Here is a 19,366-nt window from a genome sequence, read left to right on the forward strand (position 1 = left end):
AGAACCAGCGCTAGGCCTGTCCTAAGAGCAAATGTTACTCACCACTAGCCAGGAGCGAAGCTGCAACCACAAACAAAATCATTTCTCTACCTCTGCTGTTCAGTCCCTGCTGCCGGAATATTTATAGAGACATGGTCGATCTTCTTATCTTGCAGTTTATTAGTCTAAGTGTCAGACAGGCTTGTGTGAGACAGGCAGGTTGTACCTGACATGTTAGCAGGTGCTCAAGGTTTCACCAGAGGTTCATTAACAATGGTGACTCTTTCCACTGGAGAGAGCGAGGGGACAGGTCAGGGCCTGTAGTGCCAGATATCAGCAAGGTTCAATCAATTAGCCAGATAAGTGAGGATGAGGAGGTCACTCAGTGCATCCAGAGCTGTTTTTGTGTTACGTTCAGTACCACTTTAGACTGCCGATCCCAGAGCCCTGGCGTGAGGGCTTTGTCTAGCTACTATCAGCACTAATGTGCAGCTCGCAGGCTCACTAGGTCTTGATTGCTCTGGCCTAAGTCAATTGGAAGATGTTACCATCGATGACAACAACAAATTGCATTTATATAGTTCTTTTAACACAGCAAAATAACCCCAGATGCAATATAAAACTAAGCGCAGTATAGAAGGAGCTCATCTCCCCAGAGATCTGCCATCCTCCCCATTCCAGCACCTAAATGACTTGGGATGATCCCAGAGGGTTTTTTGCCCTTCACCAGCTGACGCAAGAAGCCATCTCGGGCATTGATTACTGCTTGTCTGAAGAAAAGCTTCCTGAATCAGTCCAGAATGTGCCCTTTACCATTCTGTACCCTTGTCCTTTTGTCCCATGGTCATGCTTTACTGAAACTATTGTCTCGGCCCCACTTAGCACATCAGGACTTGGCCCTTTGCAAAGCTGAGGAGAAACGCTGGGGGTCAGAGGAGACGAGTGATTTAGGTGACAGCAGGTTAGGGATTTCCTGAATCTGTTAATTGTAGGAAAATGGCAAGACTGAGGCAGATGGGATTAGGAGTACCGCTTGTGTGGAGGCAGATAAGGGTTTAACTTTCTTCAGGGCTCCTGCTTTAATAAGATAGAATTACGCAGAACTCCCAGCACAGAAACAGGGCTCACAGCACAATCGGCCTGAGATCCTGTTTAACCTCCATGCCAGCAACCTAATCCAACGTGTCTGATCTGTTCCTATCTCCCTCTTAGTTCCTTTTTCACTCAAACACCTACCCTACCTGTTCTTAAATGTTGACATTGGCGCCTGGGTTTTCATCCCTGAGGTGGGCAGTGGGAGTTGGGAAAATCCCCGGCTCGGCCCGCCCACCTCGGGAGAAAGTAGCCGCAAGGAAGGGATTTCCATTGTGGGGTGGCTGGGGGTGGCTGCAGGTTGAAGTTGGTCTTGCCAACCCGGGGAAAACAGGTTGGACACAGCCAAAGGGGCTGTCTGGTGCAGAGGCGGGAAGTTTAAAAGGCTCACCTCGGGCCTGTGAAACTTTGCCCCAGTTAAAATAAAAACAGAAAGCGTCCTCCAGCTCTCACACCCCCTTACCCTACACATGCTCTTCATGGCCCATACGTGCCCCCTCATAGCTCCACCCACCCCCACAGCCTCTCATAGCCCCTATGCCAAGTTGCAGCATTTCCATGCCCATCAACTCACTATACACTGTATAGAACCAATGAACTGTATAGCAACACTAGGATGTGTAAAAAAAATTCATAACTTACCTACCACTATGTTAAAAAATTTCAATTTTACTGCAGCCCAATGAAAATGTCAATCATGCAGACCCTTTAAAGTTTCAATAGGTGAAACTGCAAGCACTTGAACCCTCTTAACCTTCTGTAAATAAACATTGTGCAAGTGACAGCATAGATCAGAGAGCAAGATCTGTCAATCAAGCAATGTTTTCTCTGGTGCTCAAGTGTTTCAACAGATTAATGGATTAATGTAGACTAATGGATGTCTGGGCTCTCAGTCAAGAATACATAATGAGGCTTATCTGAGAGCCCAGACATCCATTAGTCTCCTGTGTGGTACTTTGTTGAAGGTTTTCTGAAAGTCCAGGTGCACCACATCCACTGCAATCCTCCCAGCCACCACTGGTCAGGTTCGTCAAGAATGATCTTCCTCCCGGAAATCTTGATTGGTTGCAACTAATTATTTTCTCAAATGTGCTAATTTTAATTAAATTTTTAGTAATTTCACCTTTACTTAAAAAATCCAACATTTTCTCTAACATAAATGTTGAACTAATTAGCCTGTAATTAGCCACTGGCCACTCTCCAATCCTTTGACACACTTTCACTCTCAATAGATAACCTGAAAAATAATTTCTAGGGCCTCTGCTAATTCTTCCTCCATTTTTCTCAACATCCTTCAACCTTAGATGTTGTCCACCTTTAGTTTAACTTTTCTATTATTTATCATTTATGTTATTCCTTATCTCTCCCTTAACCAATACTGCCCTTATTTCCTCTCCAAAATCTTTTATTGAACATTGAACTTGTTAAGTACCTCCACTATTTTCTGCTTATTTTCCACCAACTCACTCTCCTCTCCTCTCCTCCGTTCCATCTCACACTCAACAATTTGCTTCTTATTGAAGTATTCTGTGGAATATTTTCCTGTTCTTTTTAATATTTATTAAGACTCGTGCCTCTTACTTCCTCCTTGCTTCCCTTATCAGTTCCACCTGCAATCTAACCAGCAGGTCATAAAATGGTTGGCCAGAGGCTGAAACAGAAGCCAAATAATTTTTTTCTATACTTAGCTTCAAGTAGAGGCAAGAGGAGCAGGAATGCTGTTCCTAGCTCCATGGCTCTACTGCTGATCACTGATGGTGTCATTAGCTCCTCTAGAATCCCACAACTTACCAATAATATTAAAACAAGGCACAAAGCCCAATTTCAGGTCAGCCTGAAGTCTCTGGCCTCGGATGCACATTGGATCATATCCCAGGGTAACGGTTCCAAGGATGTTAATTCTTAAACAATGACAGGAAATGCTGGAACTACTCAGCAGGTTATGGCAGCATCTATGGAGAGAAACAGAGTTAACGGGTGGGACTTTCCAGTCCTGCCGGAAGCGAAACCAGAAATTCCCGCCCAAAATCAACAGACTTTCGGCTGCTCTCCAAACTTTCAGGTCCTGCCTGCGCCCATTCCCGCCTTTGCCGACTGGAAAATCCCGGCCAACGTTTCAGTCCTGTGACCTTTCTTCAGAACTGGGAAGAGTTAGAGATGTAATAGGTTTTGAGCAGATGAGTGGTTGGGACAAGGGCTAAAGAAGGTCTGTGATAGAGTGGAAGACAAAAGAGATTGAGTAATCCTGGGCCAAAGTGAATGGTGATGGGACAAGAAAAGGAACAAAGAAGCAAAAACAAATGAATTCTTAAACTCAGATAAGAAGATTGGCAGCCTATTTGACTGTGCACAATTACACCCGATGTCCCTGCAAACAAACCATAACCAACAATCTCGCAAGCTGGAGCCCTGACTGATTTCCCTTCCCAAATCCCGAGTGTTAAGGTCAGTTACGGTTCCCCTATAAGGAAGTGCTGGCTGAAATCATCTAACTGAGCGTAGGCCACAGTTTGAAGGACCTCATTATTCTGTAAGGCTGAGTTAGAAAGGAACAGGTAAAAAAACCTTGGCCTTCCTGAATGAAAAGAGTCCACATACGCATCGTTGTGCCTGTCGCTTGAAGAGTTAACAATAAAGGCAACAGAGAATGGTCAGGTGTTTACTACAATGCTCCAATGTTAGTCATTGATGTCTTGCTGAGTTACCCAATCCTTCAAGGCAAGATTCTGAAAACACAGAGGGATTCCCTTCAAATCTTCCCATAACCTTGACTCTAATGGTTAGTTTCTTTATTTTCTGTAAACCCCGTATACATGCTATGCGAAATCAGGCAGGTGTTCAGATTAAAACTAGATACAAGTGTGACCATTGTACCTCCATTTTGAACTGAGGCTTTCACCTTTCAGGGTATGTGTAGCTTGGAGGACTCCATTTAGAGGAGTTAGTGTCTGAAAGATATTTGACACTGATTATACTATTTTAAAATCAGACTACACTTTTCTTTTGTTTGATATTAATATGAAAGGGAGGTCTTGATTCCCTGCCTCTGAACCAGAGACTCCAAGCTCAAGTCCCATTCCAGGGTTTGATGACCAAGGAAGTTGCATTCATAACACGGCCAAACAGGTTGTGTGTCAACTTGCAAATGCTTCTGATGCACGGCAATGGCAGGTGGTGAGAGCGGGAGAGATTCCTGGTCAGCCATGTGAGGGAAAGGAAATTGGAGCCTCTACCTCACTATCCATAGCTCCTGACTACAACATGCATGTAAAATTGTATTTTGCCACAGCAGCTCGGACTCCTTGGGGGTATCGGAGGGGAGGGTGGGGCAGAGGTGTGGTGGGGTGCAGTTGTCTCAGTTGGCTGGTCAGCCAGTATGGATCAGATTGGTGCCAACAGCTTGGGGTTCGATCCCTCTTCCGGCTGGGTGGATTCAGAACCTGCCTCTTTGCCTTACACGTGGTGGAGGTCATGGCAGTGCAGGTCAGGCCTGCCTTCAGGCAAAGAACTGAAGAAGAAGAAGAAAATTAATATGAAGTGTAATGAGCTCCAAGAATATAATGAACTCCAAATGTTGAGACTACATTTCTTTTATTTCTCTTTTACCCCTCCTACTTTACAACGTACTTTCTCTAGCATTCCATGGGCTCCTCTCTAGTAGGTTGCTCAAGTGACTATTCTTCAAATATGAGCAAGACTATCGGATCCATCACCATTGAGTCCAATGTTGTTCTCATCTAACATCTTCACACACATTATGACCAACAAATTAAGAAGTATTTGTTAAACCTAAGCCAATCATAAACCACAGAAAATGTACAGATGGCAAAAAGCTAGGCACCAACCACTGAGAAACCAAACAGTCAAAAGCGAACCATTCAAATCATTCAAAAATCAGTTTATCACCTCCCACCATCCATTTTAGTTCTTGTGCGACAGTTCATAGTTTCTCATCATTTAAAAAATGTTCTGTTTTTCTATTCTTTCTTCCAAAGTGAATAACCTCACGTTTCCCCAAATGATACTCTAACCTTCTTGCTCACTCACTTAACCTATCTATATTCCTTTGCAGCCTCTTTGTGTCTTCGTCACAGCTTACTGTTCCACCTAGCTTTGTATCATCAGCAAACATGAACACATTACACTTGGTCCCTTCATTTAAGTTGTCATTAATATAGTTGTAAATATCCTGAGGCCCAAGCATGGGCCCTGGTGGCACCCCACTAGTAACAGCCTGCCAGTTTGAAAATGACTCATTAATTCCAACTCTCTGTTCAATGCCCTTTAACTAATTCTCCATCCATGCTAATATATTACTCCTATTCCCATGAGTACTTATCGTGTGTAACAACTACACTTGTAGCACCTTCTGAAAATCCGTATGTACTGCATCCACAAATTACCCTTTATCTACATTCTCAAAAAAAAATTAATAGATTTGTCAACCACCAATTTCCCTCTCATAGAATCATACTGACTCATGATTTTCTAAGTGGCCGGTTAGCACTTCCTTAGTTACGGATTGCAGCATTTTCCAACGACTCATCTCAGGGAAACTGGTTTGTGGTTCAAAAACAGAAAATGAAAAGGCCGGTCTAGCAGCATCTGTGGAGAGAGAAAAAGAGCCAACGTTTCGAAATTGTATGAGCCTTCTCCAGAGCAAAAGCGAAGTGGAAATGTGACGAAATGTATACTGTTAAAGGGGGATGGGGCAGGGGGAGCTGGATAGAAGGCCAGTGACAGGTGGGGACAAAGGAGAGATTGACAAAGATGTCATGAACTAAATGTCAAAGGGATTGTTAATGGTGGTGGTTAGTGCTTAAAAAAAGGTGCTGATAGTGGCATAGAGATAAGAAAGCAGAATGTGATAATAGCAGAACAAGGGTAGCATTGTGTGAAAGCACATGGAACATGTGACAGACGGCCCTGTGGGGGATGGGATGGGGGGAGGGGGCAGTGGTGGGGGAGAAAAAAAGAAAGGATAGAAAATGGGATAAAAAGGGGGGTAAAACCACGGATAAATGAATAAAAATTTTAAAAAAAATTTAAAAAGGGGATTTAAAAAAGGGGGTGAGGATGGAGGAGTTTGTGGTTCACTGTTTTCTCTCTCTCTACTTTCAGAATAGCGGTGTTGCATTTGCTAACTTGTAATCCACCGGGACTGTTCCAGAATTTAAGGAACTTTGGAAGGTCACAACCAATGCATCCACTTTCTCTGCATCCACCTCTTTTTGAACCCTGGGATGCCAGCCATTAGATCCAGGGCATTTAGTCCAATTAATTTCTCTAGGGTCTTTCCTTTACTGATATTAACCACTTTAAGTTTTCCATTTGACCTTTTGCTGCCCAGAATTTCTAGTATGCTTGTTGTGCCTTCTGCAATGAAGACAGATGCAAAGTATTTATTTAACATCTCTGCCATTTCCTTATTCCCCATCATAATTTCTCCTGTCTCAGCCAGTTGAAGGGGTAGGCAGGGCCACAGTGCTGTGCTGGAGTGTGAACCTGGAACATGCTGTCAAGTCCAGGAATGGAACTAACCCACGATTTTCTAATTCTGACAAAATTGCTGCCAATTGGCCTAAGTTTCTTTTAATAAACTAAAATAGTGGATTGTATTGGCGTTTAAAAAATAGTCTCCACAGCAGAGTAGTGAACTCCAATAGGATTGCTCTAACCTGCATTGTCAGAGGGGATGTACGTTAAATATGCAATGTTAGCTTTTCTACTAGCCAAGACATAAATAGCTGGTGTGGCACGGAGAGATATTTAGCCCAGGGGGTTACAGGGTAGATCTCCATTCTGTTCTGAATTAACTGACCTCAGCTGAGTGCAACACTTGGCCTTGCAGCTGGTGAAGGGAGCAATTCAGCCAAAATTTCCATTCCTGCTCGGTAACCAGTCTCTCTCACTGAAGAGTACATGTGGATAGAAGGTTGATGGGGGCAACGTCAAGCTTGAGGGCTGTTACAGCTAAGTGAGGAGGAATGAGCTGGCTCCCCTTTTTCCTCAACCCTCAACCTCCTCAGTTGGTCACAACAAAGGTTCTTTCCCCGTGGATACCTCTTCCCAATCCAAATGTATTTACTTTTTATGAGGACCCAATTTAACCAGGATTTCTTGAGTCAAAGAAAGAGTAAGCTTATTAGTTACTAAAACCCAATGAAAAATAATAAAGACGCAACACACACACACACACACACACACACACGGCAGAATTTTACGGCAGTGGGATTTTACTTTCCTGCCAAATTCAATCGAGTTCAGAATGGTTCGCTGCATTTTACAGCCCCGTCCCCACTGTGATGGGGCCGTACAATTCCGGCCCCACACACATGCACACACACACAAACACGCAGTCAAAAATGAGGAAGTTAAGAGTCCAAATCAAAGTTTAAAAGAATATACAAATCAGTCCTTGGCTTGTCCATGATGGTGATATGTTGTGGTCGTTAGGTTAGATGATTCTGTTAGAACTTTGGTGCTCCAGAAGGAGAGATGACCTGGTTGTCTCTGCAGGATTAAATGAAGAGGCTATCCTGTTTCTTCCTGCTTGCTGCCTGTCTCTGCTAAAACACACTTGCCTCCAGCAAGATAGACGGAGTGAGATCACCTGCTTGTCTCTTCAGGGTTGACTGACTGGTTCTTGCCTCTTGCTTCTGTCACTGTCAGTCACTGGTCTTCAGTCAGTTTTAACCCAGTATCTCTGTGTATCCCCAGGAAGGGGAAATACATCTACAGTCCATTTTGCTTCAAGAACTTTCTTTGCACACTCTGAGATATAAATCATCATGGGAGGTTTTTTTTGGATTTCTGATGAGATGTGGGATACTGCTCACTGTCTCCACAAATACAGGAGATTAAAGCCCAGCCTTTTGCATTTTCCACACCCTTCAAGTGTCTCTGTTTGAAGTAGGCCTTAACACCTCTTCAGGTGAAACATTCCATGTCCTGTCAGGACAGGTCTTTCAGTATAATTCACAAAGGAATTTTCCAGAAAGTGGTCACTTCACATTATCAGCAATCTTTTGAACAGCGTCTTTACTTGTATTTCTTTAAAAAACACAGGTCTTCCTGAAAAAGTTCAACATGCCCTTAGGTAGTTGGTGAAGCTGTAGCCCACTTTTGTGACAGGGCAAAGATCTCCAACACCTGGCATCACACATTTTGGAGGATACCTAACAGGTCTGGCGGCGTCTGTGGAGGGAGAAACAGAGTTAACAGCCTGAATTTTCTGGTCATTGGAAGGTGAATGGGGGCCAGTAAAATAGTGTCAGGATGGTGTCATTTCCCAATGACGGGCAGCCAATTTGCATAATTAAAACCCTGTTAGGGGCCATTGAGTGGGGCCACCATGCCCTCCCCCTGCCCCCACCCCCCAAAAGGGGAGGCTGCCAGGTTTATGGAGGTGGCTTTGCTGCGGCAGTCCAGAAGGCCATCAGAGCCAGAAGCTCTAGGGCCCTCAAAAGGGGTCACAGGTGGAAAAGGAATCCCTGCCAGCCCCGAAGATCCCCACCGAAGGATGTCCCCTTCAATCGGCGGGGCCTTCTGCTCTCGGTCATCCAAAATTATAAACCATACCCACCTCTCTGAGGGCGCCTCCATTTTGAGGTGCTCCTAAGCTTTCCTAGCTGCTTCAGCAACACCCACCCCTTCTGGTGGTGCCGCTGAGGCTTCAGAGCTGCTGGGCCTTCTGATTAGGCCGGCAGCAGCGGGGGTCCACCCGCTGTCCTTAACTGGGTGGTGGGCCTGGAGGCAGACAATTAGTGTCCCATGTCCACTAAAATGGGCAGTCTTGCTGTGGCCTCAGGACTTCTATATGGTGCCCCTGTCGGGGTTCTGAAGCCCACAGTAAAATTGAGACCCAGGTTTCATGCTGATGACTTGGCATCAGGACTGGGAAGGTTTTGCCCAAATCGTATAAAGTCTGCACCAGAAAACCACAGGGTTTCAAGGTTCAAATTCCTTCACTTGATGCAGGATTATATCTCCATTAGGAATCACTTAGTCACGCACTCAGCTCTCCAAACTCTAATCTCCCAACACTGCCACCTTTTGTACAGTATCGATGTGGAGTGGTTCCTGGTTTGTTCCAATGTGTGATCAAACTATGGCATGATAAAACTAGCCCAATCAATTTAGGGCAAGGCTGAGAAATTATTTCAGGATGTTAATCCCACAGCACCCTGACTTCATACCCAGTTATTAGCTATAAAACATTCCTGGATCACTGGACTGGAAATCTTGCACAGGTTTCTTAAATCTCTTTAGTGTTGCTGAGGCTAATCCAGCCACATTTGAAATTTACTCAGGTGTAGGAAAATTATTCACACATTTGAATTTTATGTGTAAGACACTGGCATTATATCCTGCAATTGAAAAGACTGGTAGGTGTAGGGGCTGTTGGTATGAGGCTAGCACAGCTTCATCTCTCTGGGTTACAGCATGGCACGGAGCCAGTTGTAACTCTGATGTAGTCGGCTGCTTGTTGCTTTCAACGATAGTGGACTCAAATCGAAAACTGTCATAAAAGCGAGAGAAAGGCTTGTATTTACATAGCACCCTTGTATGACTTCAGGGCATCCTAAAGGGCTTTATGTCCAATAAAGTGCTTTTGAAGTGTAGTCACTCTTTTAATGCAGGAAACGATAGCAACTCACTTTTTCTGGGTTGCTCGAATGTTCTAACATTGAGAAGCGCTGAAAGGCGCATGAGGCCAATGCCATGACTATTAATAACTAGTATCATGTCACTGAGGTCGTTCAACGGCAAACAGAGATTAAGGTGAAACTGTCTGAACTCTTAATTTAAACAGGTTATCCTGACAGGTGTCATTTAGAAAAGAAAATATTGTGAATGCTCATTTCAGTTAACCTTTAACTTGAATACATCAGAAAGGTTACAGCTGGAATCTCTTTACGTGAAGGCACCTGTTCCTGTGAGAAATGGTCCAGCGAGCATTCACCGTACCATAGAACATCATCCAAGTGTTCTTCATGCTTGAGCCTCCACAGTAAAGGGAGGAATTTTAACATGGGTGGGACTGGGTACAGATGGTGGGGGTTTTAAAGGGACTGAGCGTGTCGGGAAGCCGGCTCCAAATGGCCAACTTCTTTACTGAGGGAACAAGGGGCAGGTAGCCAATACCCTCCCATGGGGAGGGTTGGCATTTTAAATATGTTAAAACAGCTGGAAGCCTTGGATTTAACTTCCTTTGTGTTAACAGCGTACCCAGCGGGGATGGGGAGAGAGGGGTAGAGATAGGCATCCCGACAGTCACACCACAGCAGCATTTCCTGCACTCTTCACTCTATGGCAGTGATTAGGAACTGATTTCTTCCCCTCCCTATTGGGCATGCTGCACACTTTCTTTGTGTTACACTTTCCTCCCAATCAACCCTTTGGCCAATCCAGCCTAAGCCTCTTTTAAATGAGTGGACTCACTCTGGGACTCAGGCGGCTCATGAGTCACATTACTGGAGGAGCCTGGGGTTAAGGAAATTAGGGGGTGTATTTTCAAGGGGGTTCTCCCACTTGACTGCCACAACTTTGTAGGTGGAGCCACAGAAAGACTGGAAAAATAGTCACAGTGCCCTATTTATCAGTGCCAGCTGCGGCTCAGTTGGCAGTATTCTCACTGAGGGAGCTGTCCTTTGGATGAGATGTTGAACCAAGCTCCTGTCTGCTCTTCAGGTGAACATCAAAGTTCCATGACATTATTTTGAAGAGGGTCAGGGGAGTTCTCCCTGGTAGCATGGCCAATATTTGTCCCTCAATCGGCATCACTAAGACAGATTATCTGGTCTTTATGACATTGCTGTTTGGGGGAATTTGCTGTGAACAAACTGCCCACTGCATTTGCTACAATACAACAGTGACTAGGCTTCAAAGCACTTAATTCGTCGTAAAGCACCTTGAGGCACCCTGAGGTTGTGAAAGGCACTACATAAATGCAAATCTCTCTTCATAATCAAGTCTCTCAAACCATTTCACATGTAGAAAATTACTTTTAACTGCAATTACTTAAAATGTGGATAAACACAGTAGCCAATGTCTACAAAGCAAGAACCTGTTTTCAATGGTGTTGGTTGAGGGAAGAATGCCAACCAGAATGCTGTGAGAACTACACGCTCTTCTTTGAGGAGTCCCATGGGATCTTTCACATCCAGTTAAACTGCCCAGGTTTAGGCCTCATCTGTGTCATATGTGTTACAATGATATAAGGGCACCCATCGCTCATAAGGGATTGTGCAAACGCATTGTAGGTTCATTTATTATGACCAGGCACATGTGAACATGTATACATGGATAGAAAGCTTGAGGACATCAAAGCTGCAGAGCTGTGTCCTACTCCAGGCTGAAATGAAACTGAGGTTGGATCACACGACACACTTCCCTTAAACTGATGCCACGCTGCTATCCCATAAAGGCATATCTGAAGAACAACAAAATCAGACTTCAGCTGGAGTATTGTGTCCAATTCTGGGTACCACAGTTTAGCAAAGGCGTCAATTACCTGGAGAAGGTACAGAGGAGATTTACTGGGATTATACCAGGGATGTGGGGACTTAAATTATGTCGAGAGGCTAAAGAAGGTAATATTGTTATCCTTAGAGCAGAGATGGATAAGGGGAGATTGAACAGAGATGTTCAAAATGATCAAGGATTTTGATTGAGTAAGTAGGTTGAAACTGTTTCCTCCAGCAAGCTGGTTGGTAACCAGAGGCCATAGATTTAAAATAACTGGTAAAAGAAGTGGATGGAAATCAGGAGGAAATTTAAGATCTGGAACACATTGCCTGAAATGGTGGTGGAATCAGGTTCCATAGGAATGTTTAAAAGATGATTGGACATGAACTTGAAGATGACTAATTTGCAGGGTTATGAGGAAAAAGTGAAGCATAGTACTAAATTGGTTAGCTCTTTCTCAAAGCTGGCCCAGGCATGACAGGCTGAATGGCCTCCCTTTGTGCTGTGCTATGCCTCTAACACCTTCGACAGTGCAGCACTCCCTCAGTACTGCATTGATGGCTTGGCCTGGATTTCATGCTCAAGTCCTGGAGTGGGCCTTGAACCCAAAACCTTACAACTGATTGCTAATAACTAAGCTAGCGAGGTAGCAATGAGGTGATAGCTGTCATGGAGATACTTTGAATAGGAAGTGCTACCTACCTCATCTTCCACACTGGTCCTCATTAGAATTTTTGCACTTTAATCCTCAGAGAAGATGCTAAAAAATATATCACTGTTAGGAAGTGCTGCACTGGCGATGAAGCTGCTTTTATATTGACACCATTTTAATTTGGACCAATGGCCATAAGGCAGCTATTACTATTTATACTCCCAGAGACAGCATCATAGCCTATGGAAAACTAGCTCTAAACATTTGACTTCTATGATAAAGGAGTCAGATTTGAAACATTAAACACTGGAAACTGCTCTTAACTATAGGTCTCCTGGAATTCTAATTGTAATGCGGCCAATATAAATGCAGTCCATGGTTATCATTGTAAAAGGTAGTACCCATTTGGCACAATGGTAGCACTTCTGTCTTTGGCAGTGTATTCAAAATCTACTGCAGGTTTGAGCATAATGCAAACTGATGCTTCAGGGAGAACTAGGGAGCACAATATATCAGAAGATAACATCATTCAAAAGTCACATTAAGCTGAGGCCCTGTTTAGGTGGATATATAAAATTCCATGGCCCTTTATTTGAAGAAAAGTAGGGAGTTCTCTAAGTATCCTAACCAGCATTCAAGTCTTACTTAACACTATCAATTGGTGTAAAAGCAGAAAATCCTGGGAAAACTCAGCAGGTCTGGCAGCATCCGCCATTATCAACTGGTGATTCATCTCATTGTTCCTTGTGGGGTCCTATTTCGTGCATTTTAACTGCTATGTATGGGAACACTTGGTGACATACTGGCAGTGATGACACTTAAAAAAGAATTCATTGTTTGTAAAGCACTTTGCAACAGCCTGATAATGGCAAAGTTGTTGCAAATAAGCACATTTTGTTCTATTCTTCCTACAGTTCACTTCAAAGTACTTTTCAACATGCCAACATAGTTTAATGAGGCTTTCAATTTAGAACATCTGATTTGAATTGAGCCTTGGGCAGTCTTGGCTTCTTTCTATTCATGTGGGTACAGGTCTTAGAGGTTATATTACTGCATCAGAAATTCCGAGAAACTGAATTCAAAACACACTGCAAATAGTTTGAGAATTTTGAATTTAGCTTAAAAAAAACTGTAAATAATAAGCTCGTGAAAATAACCATGAAGCTGTCACATTATTGTAAAATCCCAAAAGATTTGCTGCTTTTCTGTTCTTCCTGCCAAAGTGGGCACATTCACATTTTCCCACATTATACTCCATCTGCCAACATTTTTCTCACTCACTTAACCTATCTATGTTCCTTTGCAGGTTCCGTATGTCCTCTTCACAATATGCTTTCCTACCTACCTTTGTGTTATCAGCAAAGTTAGCAACCATACATTCGGTCCCTCCATTCAAGTCATTGATCTAAATTGTGAACAGTTGAGGCCCCAGCACTGATACCTAAGGCACACCACTTGTCACATCTTGCCAACCCAACTCATTTATACCTACTTTCTGTTTCTTGTTAGCTAACCAACTCTCTATCCAGGTTAACTCCTACATCTTGAGCTCTTACTTTGTGTAATAATCTTTGATGTGGCACTTTGTCAAATACCTTCTGGAAATATAAGTACAGCACATCCGCAGGTTCCCCTTTATCCACATTGCTTGTTACTTCCTCAAAGAACCCCAATAAATTAGTCAAATATTATTATTCTGCCTGATTGCTTTGCCATTTTCTAAGTGCCCCGCTATAACCTCCTTAATAATAGATTCCAATATTTTCCCTACAACTGATGTTAAGCTAACTAACCTGTAGTTTCCAGCTTTCTGTCTCCCTCCTTTCTTGAAAGAGGAGTCACATTTGCTATTTTCCAATTTGATGGGACTGTTCCAGAATCTAGGGAATTTCAGAAAATTAAAAGCAATGCATCTACTATCTCAGCAGCCACTTCTTTTAAGACCCCTGAATGAAGTCTATCAGGACCTGGGGACTTGTCAGCTTTTAGTTCTAATAATTTTCTCAGTTTCCTCTCCTGGTGATTCTAATTGTTTTAAGTTCCTCCCTCCCTTTCACCTACTGATTCACACTTATTTCTGGGATGTTACTTGTGTCCTCTACAGTGAAGACAGATGCAAAATATTTATTCAGTTCATTCGCCATTTCATTATTTTCCATTATTAATGCCCCGGACATTCTCTCTAGAGGACCAATGCTCACTCCACTTACTCTTCCTTTTTAAATACCTGTAGAAACTCTTACTATCTGTTATTATATTTCTGGATAGCTTTCTCTCATACTCTAATTTCTTCTTCCTTGTTAACCTTTTAGAATTTCTTTGCTGTTCTTTATATTCTGTCCAATCTTCTGACCTGCCACTCATCTTTGCAGAATTATATGCTTTTTGTTTCAGTTTGATACCATCTTTAGCTTCCTTAGTTAGTCACAAGTGGTGCCTCCTTCCCTTAGAGTCTTTCTTTCTCACTGGAATGCATCTTTTCTGAGTATTCTGAAGTATCTCCTTAAGCATCTCTACTGCTCTATCTCTTAACCTAATTTCCCAGTTCACTTTGGCCAGCTCTGTCTACATACGCTCATAATTTCCTTTATTTCAGTTTTGAACACTAGTGTTGGATCCACTCTTCCCTCCCTCAAACTGAATGTGAAATCCAATCATATTATGATTGCTTATTAGGGATGCCTTCACAATGAGGCCTTAGCTTAATCCTGTCTCATTGCACATTACCAGATCTAGTATAACCTGCTCTGGTTGGCTCTAGAATGTGGGCTCTAAGAAACTTCCTAAAACACTCTATGGATTCATCATCCAGTGTACCTTTGCCAATCTGATTCATCCAGTCTATATGTAGATTAAAATCATCCATGATTATTGCTGTACCTTTCTCACAGTTCCCATTATTTTTTTCCTGTACACTCCATCCTACAATGTAGTTACTGTTAGGGGGCCTATAAACTACTCACACAAATGACTTCCTAACTTTACTATTTCTCATCTGTTTCTGTAGCTTGATCTCCAGAACTAATGCCATATCTTTCTATTGTACCAGTGTCATCCTTAATTAACTGAGCTACCCCACCACTTTCTCCTAGCTTCCAATCCTTCCTAAATGTCATGTACCCTTGAATATTGAGGTCCCAGTCTTTGTCATCTTGCAGCCATGTCTCTGTAATGGCTATCAGATCGTACATATTTATTTCTATTTGCACTGTCAATTTACTTGTTTTGTTACAAATGCTACATGCATTCAGATACATAGCCTTTAGTTCTGTCATTTTACTACTTTGTAACCTCTGGCCTTATCTGCTGGTGCACCCATAGGTTTGTACATTTTGTCCCTTCCTGCCATGCTCTGATCATTATTGCTACCTTGGTCTCTTGCCTTGTTTTCTCTATTTAATTTATTGCATCTTCCCAAACTTGATCCTTCGCCCCCCACTATTTAGTTTAAAGCCCTCTCTACTACCCTAGTTATACAACTTGCCAGAATACTCGTCCTAGCATAGTTCAGCTGAAGACTGCCCCAACAGTATAGCTCCCACTTTCCCCAGTATTGGTGCTAATGCTTTATGAATCAAAACCTATTTCTCCCACACCAATCTTTGAGCCATGCATTTAATTCTCTAACCTGTTTTACCCTACACTAATTTGATTATGGCTCAGGTAGTAATCCAGAGATTATTACCTTTGAGGTTCTGCTTTTTAATTTATCCCCTAACTACTCATACTCCTTCAGCAGAACGTCTTTCCTAGTTCTACCTATGTCATTGATACCTACATGGACCACAACCACTGGATCATCCCCCTTCCACTGCAAGTTCCTCTCCAGCCCACTGCAGATGTCCCAACCCCTGACATCAGGCAGGTAACACAGCAGTCTGGATTCTCACTCTTGGCTGCAAAGAACTGTGTCAATCCCCCTGACTATACTACCACCTACTACCACTATATTACCATTAACTCTCTCCACTTGAATGGCTTCCTGTACCATGGTTCCATAGTTAATTCGCTCATCCACCCTGCAGTCACTGCTTTCATTCCTACAGACGGCAAGAACCTTGAATCTGTTGGACAATTGCAAAGGCTGAGGCTGGTCCGCTTCTATCTTCTTGATCCCCTTAACTGTCTCACTCACATTCACACCCTCCTGTCTCTGAACACTGACCAAACAAGAAGGACCTATCATAAGGAGTGTGGCTGCCTCCTGGAACAAAGTTTCCAGGTAGCATTCATCCTCCCTGTTGCATCGCAGTGTCTGCAGCTTTGCCTCCAGCTCAATGACTCTGAGCCAAAGCTCCTCAAGATGTAGACATACACTACAGGCGTTTTTGGTCTGGATCACACTGGCATCCAAGAGTTCCCGCATTCTGCAGTCGCAACATATCACCTGCCCTGCCATCTTTATTATGTGTTAATCAATTTATTTGTCTTAATCAATTTATAATTAATAAACCCTACTGCTCTCAATAAGCTTTATCACCACTAGTAAAGTTTACTAATACTAATAAAACCTTACAATTACTCATAAATTACACTTGTTTTGAAAGATAAATGAGCAAAATACTCACTAACCAATCACTTACCTGTTTCTCTTGTGTTGTTACTTTTTATTGCTCTTCAAATGTGGTTGGTCCACAGACTAGACAGGTCTAGACCACACAGCTCTTTTAAGCCTCTCACCAGCTCGCTCCCTCTTGTTGCCTCTTGCGCTCTTTAAGCCACTTACCGGGTCTGTCAATATCTAGGGATTGGTGCTACAATTGGGAGAGTTGTCCCACAGCTTAGTCAAGCGACAGCCTAACATAGCAATATAGTAATGCATATCAGCCACTGTCCCAGATTCCTCCAACATCATCCTTAAGTGGCACACATGGAGTCATGGAGGGTTAGCTCATGTGTACTCAACACTGACACCAGACCCTTGAACTCTCATGACTTCAGATAAATCATGGACAAGGAAATCTGATTATCACCTACTGCCCTCCCTCAGCTGATGAATCAGTACTCCTCCACATTGAACACAACTTGGAGGGAACTGAAGGTAGCATTGATACAGGATATACTCTGGGTGTGTGACTTCACTATTCATTACCAACAGTGGCTTGGTGAGGTTAGTTTCAGTGTTAGTGCCTGCTACAAAGGCATTTTTTGACATTAACAGATGTAGAGGAGGCTTTGTCTTCCTCATACTCTGGCACATATAGAGAGGAAATGAACAAAGAATGGTTTCCTAAGCATTGCAGCTCATATCACCTACAGTTGAAGAAGTGACATGAGGATTTCATGACAGTTAATGAAAAGTATTTAAGAATGATAATCAGAACCTTAATTAGCACAGGGCATTCTTAGAAGGTGTGGCTGACTCCTCTTATCTTACATGCTCTGGTAAGGAAACTAGGCTTCTTCCTGAATTGAGAGATGGCGCAAGGAGTGTTGGAATTTGGCTATTCACCTCTGGTCGCTTCCCTCTGTTGACCCTAAACCATTCCAGGGTCTTCTGTCTTTCAATTCCAGACAGCGCCCCTTTTCCTGTCCCTGAGCTGCTGCTTTTCTCCAGAGAGGTTTGCAACACTAGGAACCCACCCAAATTATACAAGTTATCCTGACCCTGGAAACTTCAGCTGGGCCAGCACTTGTATCATCAGAGACCAAAGGTCTCCATCCTGCCATACTTCTGGTGGGACTCTTATCCCCTGTGGAAAATCTAACCTATGATGTTATAAACTAAAAAGCTTGAGAGGGTGATTGGTCTATTCCTGTTGCTATGTTCCTGCCACCTCTTTCTGTCTCTATCCCTGTGTTCTTTCTCCCATCACTCTCTCTTTCTAACTATCTTTCTTTGCTCTCATTGTCTCATTGTATCCTTCTCCTGAGCATCTCTCTGTCTCTCCAACTTAAAGGGGAGATGTGGTAATGTCACTGGACTAGTAACCCAGAGGTCCAGGCCAATGCTCTGAGGACATGGGTTCAAATCCCATCATGGCAGCTAGTGGAATTTGAATTTGATTAATAAATCTGGAATTAAAAGCTATACTTGGTAATAATGACCGTGACAACTATCATCGATGGTCATAAAAACTCATTTGGTTCACCAACGTCCCTTTAGGGAGGGAAATCTGCCATTCTTTACCCGATCTGGCCTACATGTGACTCTAGACCCACAACATAGTGGTTAACTCTTAACTTCTGTCTGCAATGGCCCAGCAAGCCACTCAGTTCAAGGCCAGTTAGCGATTGGCAATGAATGTTGGCCTTGCCAGCGACGCCCACGTCCCATGAAAAAAAAAAACTGCCCTGGTCTCTCTCTTTCTCATTCACGCCAACTTTCCTTATTTTCCCTTTCTGACCTGTACATAGCTATTTTTTCCTTCAAAACTATGGGAATTCTGTGATTGTATCAATGGTGGATTTTGTCCAAGATAAAGATGAAAAATAGCTGAATCAATAGATATTTTACAAGGACACAAGCATCTGTTAAATGCAGTTACTTCTCACAGTCAAGGTACAAGGTAATCACTTGTGAGGAGATAATTCCTCTTCAGGTATAAATAAAGCCAGAGTGTGTATGGAGATTCCAGTAGTTTGCAAACATGCTACGTTTTGCCTTGACCGCTTTACTTGTCGCAACAGGTGAGTTTCTGTTTTATTATTTAAGCTTTTTCTTCTTCCTCCTCAGGTTTAAGTGACCCCTTTAAAGGGAATATGGAACAGAGAGCTCTCTTGCAATTTGGAAGCAAGATGAACTGTCATCCCTCAACTTCAGCCAATAGGTAAAGGGTAAAAGACAAAACTTGCCCAAGTGTCCTCACAAATTATCACTGAGAAAAAACCAGAAGACCATACAAATTAAGAACAGGAGTAGACTATTCGGCCCCTTGAGCCTGCTACGGCATTCGACAAGATCATGGCTGACCTGATTGTGGGCTCAACTCTACTTTTTCGCCTGCCCCCCCATAACCCTTGTCGATCAAAAATCGAACTCAGCCTTAAATATGTTCCATGATGCAGCTTCTACTGCTCTCTGGGGAAGAGAATTCCACAGAATAACAACTCTCTGAGAGAAAAAAAATCTTCTCATCCCAATCTTAAATAGCACACCCCTAATTTTTAAACTGTGGCCCCTATAGTTCTTACTATATATATAGATGGACAAACATTTTCAAGAGTTAATTA

At 42.9% G+C, this 19,366-nt stretch overlaps 1 protein-coding gene across 1 annotated transcript in view; it reads left to right on the forward strand.

Moving 5' to 3' along the window:
* Positions 1–18,956, forward strand: part of rcc2 (regulator of chromosome condensation 2) — a 70,320-nt gene extending 51,364 nt beyond the window's left edge. Inside the window, exon 12 of the mRNA XM_078558180.1 lies at positions 18,870–18,956. Within this exon, the coding sequence (XP_078414306.1) occupies positions 18,870–18,875 (6 nt within the window). The 3' untranslated portion in view covers positions 18,876–18,956. The remainder of the gene's footprint in view (positions 1–18,869) is intronic.
* Positions 18,957–19,366: the final 410 nt, after the last annotated feature.

This window comes from Cetorhinus maximus, chromosome 15, assembly GCF_964194155.1.
Source record: "Cetorhinus maximus chromosome 15, sCetMax3.hap1.1, whole genome shotgun sequence".
Lineage (NCBI taxonomy): Eukaryota > Metazoa > Chordata > Chondrichthyes > Lamniformes > Cetorhinidae > Cetorhinus > Cetorhinus maximus.